Below are 8514 nucleotides of genomic sequence, written 5' to 3' on the forward strand. Positions count from 1 at the left end.
CTTCTTCCTTTATCATTTACTTTTTTTTTTTTTTTTTTCCTGCTTGGTGTTTTAGGGTTTTTTGAGGTTTTTTTTTTTTTTTCCATTTATTTTTAAACTTTTTTTTTTAAATTTTGTGTTCATTTTGTTATTTTTTTGTTGCTTTTATTCTCTTTCTCTCTTTTATATACACTAGTTGACTCATACAGTCGTCTTTCGAATTCCGGGGCTCAAAATGCGGTATAACTCAAGGTATAAAAAAGGTTTCCCTCCTGGAGGAGGATGACTGTTGCTTTCCTTCTCGGTGTGTGACATGTGTTTGTTTGCTCTCCCGTCCTGGACATTATGCTTGCCTTCCAGGACTATGGGGGTTTGACCGTCCACAGGTTTACCATAGCTGGAGTGTTGATTCCGTTGGTCCTTACTAGGAAAGAAGGGCCCTGACCCCGTTTACTTCCTTAGCCTATTGCACCCCTCCCACCTCCCGCTCCCCCCATCCCATCCTAGGAGCCTACCGCTTTGTGCTTTATGATCCAAGTGCTCACACCCTTGCTGTCCTCTTACCTCCTTCCCATGGCACAGAGAAACGAGATCAGCCAGGATTTTTCTCTCTTTTGCACGGATTTCGCCCAGCATAAGGCCACCTTCCCATTCCCTGTGTCACGCCACCCCCATCGACATTCTCCTCCTCCTCCTCCTCCTCCTCCTCCTCCTCCTCCTCCTCCTCCTTCTTCAGAGGGTGTGGATGGGGCAAGCAGTAAGTCCATTTGAGACGATGGGGCGGAGGAAGATGCGTGCTGATGATGAGGGCGGACTGTGGGTGGCTCCGCTTCCTCGTGCAGGGCACGCTTGCTCGTGTTCTCGGGGGAAGATACTGCTCATCATTCTTTGTCCTCTCTACGTGCGGAGGGCATGGTGCGGCGTAGGTAGCCATGCGGGGGAAACAAGCCATCGGAACGTTCTCTGTTCCTTGCCACGCCGACTAGCGCAGTCAGGAGCCAGAGTTGGCCCTCGAGGTCGGAGATGTTCCATCGCAAATTCCCGGTCTGCCGTTTGATGGAGGGTTTGGGGTTTGAAGCCATCAGCCAAGCCAAAGAAAGAAAAACGCGAGAGGTGGTCGCTAAGGGGCCTCAGGTGCCCCTCCAGCGGGTCACGGGCCCATGAGGCAGTCGAGAAAGCAGCTAGGGGAGGACAGCTTCCCCACCGCCCCAGGCACTTTGGAGGCCGGCCGCATCTCCTCGCGTCCAGAGGCGTTTGCCCGGGGCCCAGCTGGATGAGACTGCCAGACAGGACGGGCAGAGTCGGAAGTCCAGTTGTCTTGCTATCACAATCTAGGGTAGGCTCGGGTCTTTCCTCAGTGCGGGGAGGACCTTTGCTTTCAGAAATGAACGTGGCGCGACATATCTCCACTCAGGCACCGGTGCGATGCTGGTGGAGAAGTTTCTTTGGGACTGGTTGGGTTGCCTTTCTCCCCTTGGCCTTCGTGTTGGTGCTGGTGGTGCTGGTGGTGCTGGTGGTGCTGGTGGCGGTGCTCATGGCCTTGTGGATCGCTTCTCCTGTTTGGCACTTGGAGCTTCTCCAGCGTACTCCTTGCACCGGACATGGAGCCCCAGGGATCTTTGCGGACGAGCGTCGTGCCGGGGACGCGCGCATCCCCGCCTCATTCCTGCCGGACCCTCCGCCAAGTAGCACGAGGCCTCCCAAGGACAGACACCCATAAAGGCTGCTTGCCCGTCTTCTCCCCGGACGCCTCTCGACGTCTGGGGCATTTTCGAGAGCCTGACCGGCCGGAAGGAGACGGTTCATGGACCTGCACCCGCTCTTCCCTGCCCCCCGAAGGGCTCCCGAGATCTTCTCCTTGCTCGGCTGGCTGTGAGCGCTCTGTGAGGCGTCTCCAGGCCGCGTCACTCACCCGAGGCCAGCGGTGCGGCCAGGGAACGGAGACGGGGAACGAAAGGCAAACCCACACCCAAAGTCCCATCCCGAGAGGACTCTCCCACCCTCGCAGAAGTGGGAGGCCCTCGGACCGTGCCCAGGCCCGCTCATGCACCCCATCACCCCATCCTCTCCAGCGACTTCCCAGCAGAGCCAGCCCTCGAGAGCTCAGCCGCTCAGGCACGAGCCCGTCCCAAGTGAACACCGAGACCCCGGGCACACTCCAGGCCCCGCTTTTCCCCAGGAGGCTGCATCACGCACACGGCCGAGAGGAACCCGCTCCTCGTCGGAACTCTTGGTGCGTCACACAGGGCGTGCCGCACACAGCGTGTGCCTGGGCGTCTGCACGCATGTGCGTCAGAGCCGACCTACCGCCACAGCCCCAGAGACGGCCGCGGCTTCTTGTTCTTCCCCTTGGTGGCTCTGGCCCTCCCGCTGGCACAAGGGCCGTTGCCGACGTTCTTCGGCCCCGGAGGCGGGGCGTCCGTGCTGGGACGGTCGAGCCGCTCGTGCTCCTGTTGGGGCGGCGTGCGGTTTCTCCCTCCTCCGTGTTTGGACTGGTGAATCACGACTGCGCCGGCAGGCAGGGCAGACTGGACCTTCCGCAGCTCCAAGGCCGGCTTCGGTCGGCTGTGTTCTTGCAGGCGTCTCCACTGCTCGAAGCTCATCCCTTCGACCGCTGTGTCCCCCGGGGACTCCTCCGACCCAGGAGCTCTGCCGCTGGCGTCTCCTGCAGGCTGCCCGGGGTCTGTGGGGTCAGCCCCGACGGGGGCCGCTGCCCCTCCCCCAGCGCCCCCTTCCCACGCACCCTCCCGGGCGTAGAACAGGACGTAGGCGCTCTGGCTCAGGGCAGCGGTCTCGTCACAGGCGGTCACCTTGGCATCGTCCATCTTATACCATTGGCCGTTGCCCGCTCGGACGTAACAGAAGTAGTGTCCTCGCTCACAGCTCCACCCGGAGTGCACCAGCACGGCATAGAGCACGTAGCCCAGTGGCCCTGCCTTCCGCTCGGACGTGTAGGGCTGCAGGTCCAAGCACTGGGGATAGCGCACCTCCTGAGCCCTTTTGGCCCCGCTCACCGGTGTGAACCGCTTCAGCACCAGCACCAGGACCTGGGAGGTGCTGTGCAAAGCCAACCTCTTGGTGGCAGGCACCTTCCGGAGACAGACGCCACAGTCATAGGCATTGTCCGCGTCCAGCTTCTCGGGCTTCACCAGCTCTCTCAGAGCTTGCTCCACACTCTGAGCCGCCGTGATATCCAGGCTGATGTCCAGATAAGGGTCGAACGTGTCCGAGACACCGAGGCAGCGGAGACACTGGATCTGAGACCTCCAGGTCCCGCCGAAGATCTGACGGATGACGGTGGTGTCCTCGGAGGCGTGGCCCGACGGCTGGGATGCACTCAAGCACCCTTGCTGCATGGCATTCAGAGTGAACATCAGAAACTCGTGGGCATCTTCCTGCTGGTGTCTGTGGAAGCCCGCCAGCAGGTCCTTGCGGGGCCGGATCACCTCTCCCGCGTGAAGGAGGGCTCGGGTCACGTGAGCTCGCATGGCACAGAGCGTGCAGGCGCTGCGGGCCGGACAGAGGGTGGCGTGCTGCTGGGACACCATCCAGCTGGCCAGGGGCGGCGTGTGGCTCAGACACTGCAGCGCCGCATTCACGTAGCAGGTGTTCCCCAGGTTCTGAAGCCCAGCCCCCACCCCCCACGGCCCCTTCCAACTCAGGGCGCCTTTCTGGCCAGGCGTCAGCCCTGCTGACCCAGGAGCCAAGTCACCCCGCTGGGGACGCCCAAGCGCCGGCGACGGCCCCTCAGGGACAGAGGGTCCCCGAAGGGCATCCGCACCAGCGGCGCTGGGCCCACAACCTTGCCCTCCGGGGAAGACGTCGAAGGGAGACGGACACACACCTCCCCCGTGCTCAGAAGCAGCCCCCGGGGCTCTGCACACAAGGCCCACGAGGGTTTCCATCTCCTACCTGCAGCTGCACGCCGACGCCTCCTTCCCTCAGACGGTCCGGCTCCAGAAAAGGGCCTGGGCCCCGCCCCCTCGGGCCTTTGGGGGCTTCCCCACAGCCCCACCCCCGCACGTGCAGGCTCCTCATTGGCTGAGGCGGCCGAGGGCGTGCCCACTCCCACTCCCGCCATCCAACCACCCACACTTTCCTCGGGGAATTCCCCTTGACGAGGCCCCACACGCACTTCCGACCTGACCCCCTGGACCAAAGGGCTCAGGATGCAAATGATTCGGGGGCATTGGGCCTTCCAGCCTTGCCCGCTAGAGATTCACTGCGGGGCTTCCGAGTTCAGCACACAAATGCCGGCTGCACAGGACTTCCGTGGGCTCACCATTCACATCCTAACACACGTGTGGAAACATATGTCTGCCCACCGAACCTCTCCCCTTTAGGGGTCTCCCGACCCCAGACCCCTGCCTGAGGACAACCCCTCCCCGGACAACAATAAACCCTTGCCTCATCTTTGCGCTCCAGCGAGGTCCTCCCCAATTTCTATGCGTTCTCACTGGACACTCTTCTAGCGTTCAGGGTCCTAGCACCAAAAGATGCCAGCAGAGTGCCACATATGCTTTTCTCCCTTCAGGGCCGTTGCTCAAGACCCAAAGCGAGCTCATTTAGAAAGGCATAGGCTTCCTGCAACTTTGGATTCATTTCTGCAGCTCCTTTTCTCTCTCCGCTGCCCTTTGTTCTTCCTTTTCCTTCTTCCTTTATCATTTACTTTTTTTTTTTTTTTTTTCCTGCTTGGTGTTTTAGGGTTTTTTGAGGTTTTTTTTTTTTTTTCCATTTATTTTTAAACTTTTTTTTTTAAATTTTGTGTTCATTTTGTTATTTTTTTGTTGCTTTTATTCTCTTTCTCTCTTTTATATACACTAGTTGACTCATACAGTCGTCTTTCGAATTCCGGGGCTCAAAATGCGGTATAACTCAAGGTATAAAAAAGGTTTCCCTCCTGGAGGAGGATGACTGTTGCTTTCCTTCTCGGTGTGTGACATGTGTTTGTTTGCTCTCCCGTCCTGGACATTATGCTTGCCTTCCAGGACTATGGGGGTTTGACCGTCCACAGGTTTACCATAGCTGGAGTGTTGATTCCGTTGGTCCTTACTAGGAAAGAAGGGCCCTGACCCCGTTTACTTCCTTAGCCTATTGCACCCCTCCCACCTCCCGCTCCCCCCATCCCATCCTAGGAGCCTACCGCTTTGTGCTTTATGATCCAAGTGCTCACACCCTTGCTGTCCTCTTACCTCCTTCCCATGGCACAGAGAAACGAGATCAGCCAGGATTTTTCTCTCTTTTGCACGGATTTCGCCCAGCATAAGGCCACCTTCCCATTCCCTGTGTCACGCCACCCCCATCGACATTCTCCTCCTCCTCCTCCTCCTCCTCCTCCTCCTCCTCCTCCTCCTCCTTCTTCAGAGGGTGTGGATGGGGCAAGCAGTAAGTCCATTTGAGACGATGGGGCGGAGGAAGATGCGTGCTGATGATGAGGGCGGACTGTGGGTGGCTCCGCTTCCTCGTGCAGGGCACGCTTGCTCGTGTTCTCGGGGGAAGATACTGCTCATCATTCTTTGTCCTCTCTACGTGCGGAGGGCATGGTGCGGCGTAGGTAGCCATGCGGGGGAAACAAGCCATCGGAACGTTCTCTGTTCCTTGCCACGCCGACTAGCGCAGTCAGGAGCCAGAGTTGGCCCTCGAGGTCGGAGATGTTCCATCGCAAATTCCCGGTCTGCCGTTTGATGGAGGGTTTGGGGTTTGAAGCCATCAGCCAAGCCAAAGAAAGAAAAACGCGAGAGGTGGTCGCTAAGGGGCCTCAGGTGCCCCTCCAGCGGGTCACGGGCCCATGAGGCAGTCGAGAAAGCAGCTAGGGGAGGACAGCTTCCCCACCGCCCCAGGCACTTTGGAGGCCGGCCGCATCTCCTCGCGTCCAGAGGCGTTTGCCCGGGGCCCAGCTGGATGAGACTGCCAGACAGGACGGGCAGAGTCGGAAGTCCAGTTGTCTTGCTATCACAATCTAGGGTAGGCTCGGGTCTTTCCTCAGTGCGGGGAGGACCTTTGCTTTCAGAAATGAACGTGGCGCGACATATCTCCACTCAGGCACCGGTGCGATGCTGGTGGAGAAGTTTCTTTGGGACTGGTTGGGTTGCCTTTCTCCCCTTGGCCTTCGTGTTGGTGCTGGTGGTGCTGGTGGTGCTGGTGGTGCTGGTGGCGGTGCTCATGGCCTTGTGGATCGCTTCTCCTGTTTGGCACTTGGAGCTTCTCCAGCGTACTCCTTGCACCGGACATGGAGCCCCAGGGATCTTTGCGGACGAGCGTCGTGCCGGGGACGCGCGCATCCCCGCCTCATTCCTGCCGGACCCTCCGCCAAGTAGCACGAGGCCTCCCAAGGACAGACACCCATAAAGGCTGCTTGCCCGTCTTCTCCCCGGACGCCTCTCGACGTCTGGGGCATTTTCGAGAGCCTGACCGGCCGGAAGGAGACGGTTCATGGACCTGCACCCGCTCTTCCCTGCCCCCCGAAGGGCTCCCGAGATCTTCTCCTTGCTCGGCTGGCTGTGAGCGCTCTGTGAGGCGTCTCCAGGCCGCGTCACTCACCCGAGGCCAGCGGTGCGGCCAGGGAACGGAGACGGGGAACGAAAGGCAAACCCACACCCAAAGTCCCATCCCGAGAGGACTCTCCCACCCTCGCAGAAGTGGGAGGCCCTCGGACCGTGCCCAGGCCCGCTCATGCACCCCATCACCCCATCCTCTCCAGCGACTTCCCAGCAGAGCCAGCCCTCGAGAGCTCAGCCGCTCAGGCACGAGCCCGTCCCAAGTGAACACCGAGACCCCGGGCACACTCCAGGCCCCGCTTTTCCCCAGGAGGCTGCATCACGCACACGGCCGAGAGGAACCCGCTCCTCGTCGGAACTCTTGGTGCGTCACACAGGGCGTGCCGCACACAGCGTGTGCCTGGGCGTCTGCACGCATGTGCGTCAGAGCCGACCTACCGCCACAGCCCCAGAGACGGCCGCGGCTTCTTGTTCTTCCCCTTGGTGGCTCTGGCCCTCCCGCTGGCACAAGGGCCGTTGCCGACGTTCTTCGGCCCCGGAGGCGGGGCGTCCGTGCTGGGACGGTCGAGCCGCTCGTGCTCCTGTTGGGGCGGCGTGCGGTTTCTCCCTCCTCCGTGTTTGGACTGGTGAATCACGACTGCGCCGGCAGGCAGGGCAGACTGGACCTTCCGCAGCTCCAAGGCCGGCTTCGGTCGGCTGTGTTCTTGCAGGCGTCTCCACTGCTCGAAGCTCATCCCTTCGACCGCTGTGTCCCCCGGGGACTCCTCCGACCCAGGAGCTCTGCCGCTGGCGTCTCCTGCAGGCTGCCCGGGGTCTGTGGGGTCAGCCCCGACGGGGGCCGCTGCCCCTCCCCCAGCGCCCCCTTCCCACGCACCCTCCCGGGCGTAGAACAGGACGTAGGCGCTCTGGCTCAGGGCAGCGGTCTCGTCACAGGCGGTCACCTTGGCATCGTCCATCTTATACCATTGGCCGTTGCCCGCTCGGACGTAACAGAAGTAGTGTCCTCGCTCACAGCTCCACCCGGAGTGCACCAGCACGGCATAGAGCACGTAGCCCAGTGGCCCTGCCTTCCGCTCGGACGTGTAGGGCTGCAGGTCCAAGCACTGGGGATAGCGCACCTCCTGAGCCCTTTTGGCCCCGCTCACCGGTGTGAACCGCTTCAGCACCAGCACCAGGACCTGGGAGGTGCTGTGCAAAGCCAACCTCTTGGTGGCAGGCACCTTCCGGAGACAGACGCCACAGTCATAGGCATTGTCCGCGTCCAGCTTCTCGGGCTTCACCAGCTCTCTCAGAGCTTGCTCCACACTCTGAGCCGCCGTGATATCCAGGCTGATGTCCAGATAAGGGTCGAACGTGTCCGAGACACCGAGGCAGCGGAGACACTGGATCTGAGACCTCCAGGTCCCGCCGAAGATCTGACGGATGACGGTGGTGTCCTCGGAGGCGTGGCCCGACGGCTGGGATGCACTCAAGCACCCTTGCTGCATGGCATTCAGAGTGAACATCAGAAACTCGTGGGCATCTTCCTGCTGGTGTCTGTGGAAGCCCGCCAGCAGGTCCTTGCGGGGCCGGATCACCTCTCCCGCGTGAAGGAGGGCTCGGGTCACGTGAGCTCGCATGGCACAGAGCGTGCAGGCGCTGCGGGCCGGACAGAGGGTGGCGTGCTGCTGGGACACCATCCAGCTGGCCAGGGGCGGCGTGTGGCTCAGACACTGCAGCGCCGCATTCACGTAGCAGGTGTTCCCCAGGTTCTGAAGCCCAGCCCCCACCCCCCACGGCCCCTTCCAACTCAGGGCGCCTTTCTGGCCAGGCGTCAGCCCTGCTGACCCAGGAGCCAAGTCACCCCGCTGGGGACGCCCAAGCGCCGGCGACGGCCCCTCAGGGACAGAGGGTCCCCGAAGGGCATCCGCACCAGCGGCGCTGGGCCCACAACCTTGCCCTCCGGGGAAGACGTCGAAGGGAGACGGACACACACCTCCCCCGTGCTCAGAAGCAGCCCCCGGGGCTCTGCACACAAGGCCCACGAGGGTTTCCATCT

General features: G+C 61.1%; 2 protein-coding genes across 2 annotated transcripts; both read right to left on the minus strand.

Annotated features, from left to right (window-relative positions):
* Positions 1 to 152: 152 nt before the first annotated feature.
* On the minus strand, positions 153 to 4338 carry LOC147362162 (ubiquitin carboxyl-terminal hydrolase 17-like protein 6). The gene has a single exon (XM_086323351.1). The coding sequence runs from the start codon at positions 3882 to 3884 to the stop codon at positions 2283 to 2285; it is 1602 nt and encodes a 533-aa protein (XP_086179477.1). The 5' UTR covers positions 3885 to 4338; the 3' UTR covers positions 153 to 2282.
* Positions 4339 to 7351: 3013 nt separating this feature from the next.
* Positions 7352 to 8512, minus strand: LOC147362163 (ubiquitin carboxyl-terminal hydrolase 17-like protein 6; the record flags this gene model as incomplete). The annotated part of the gene is made up of 1 exon (XM_086323896.1): positions 7352 to 8512. A coding segment is annotated over exon 1 (1161 nt), but the record flags the coding sequence as incomplete, so codon positions are not given.
* Positions 8513 to 8514: the final 2 nt, after the last annotated feature.

This window comes from Bos grunniens, chromosome 11 (assembly GCF_055505025.1).
Source record: "Bos grunniens cultivar Pamir isolate PY7600 chromosome 11, Bosgru_T2T1.0, whole genome shotgun sequence".
NCBI classification, from domain to species: domain Eukaryota; kingdom Metazoa; phylum Chordata; class Mammalia; order Artiodactyla; family Bovidae; genus Bos; species Bos grunniens.

Bases quoted from the DNA above. Each gene is read 5' to 3' on its own strand.
- LOC147362162 (XM_086323351.1), bottom strand. From the start codon at position 3,884: ATGGAAACCCTCGTGGGCCTTGTGTGCAGAGCCCCGGGGGCTGCTTCT.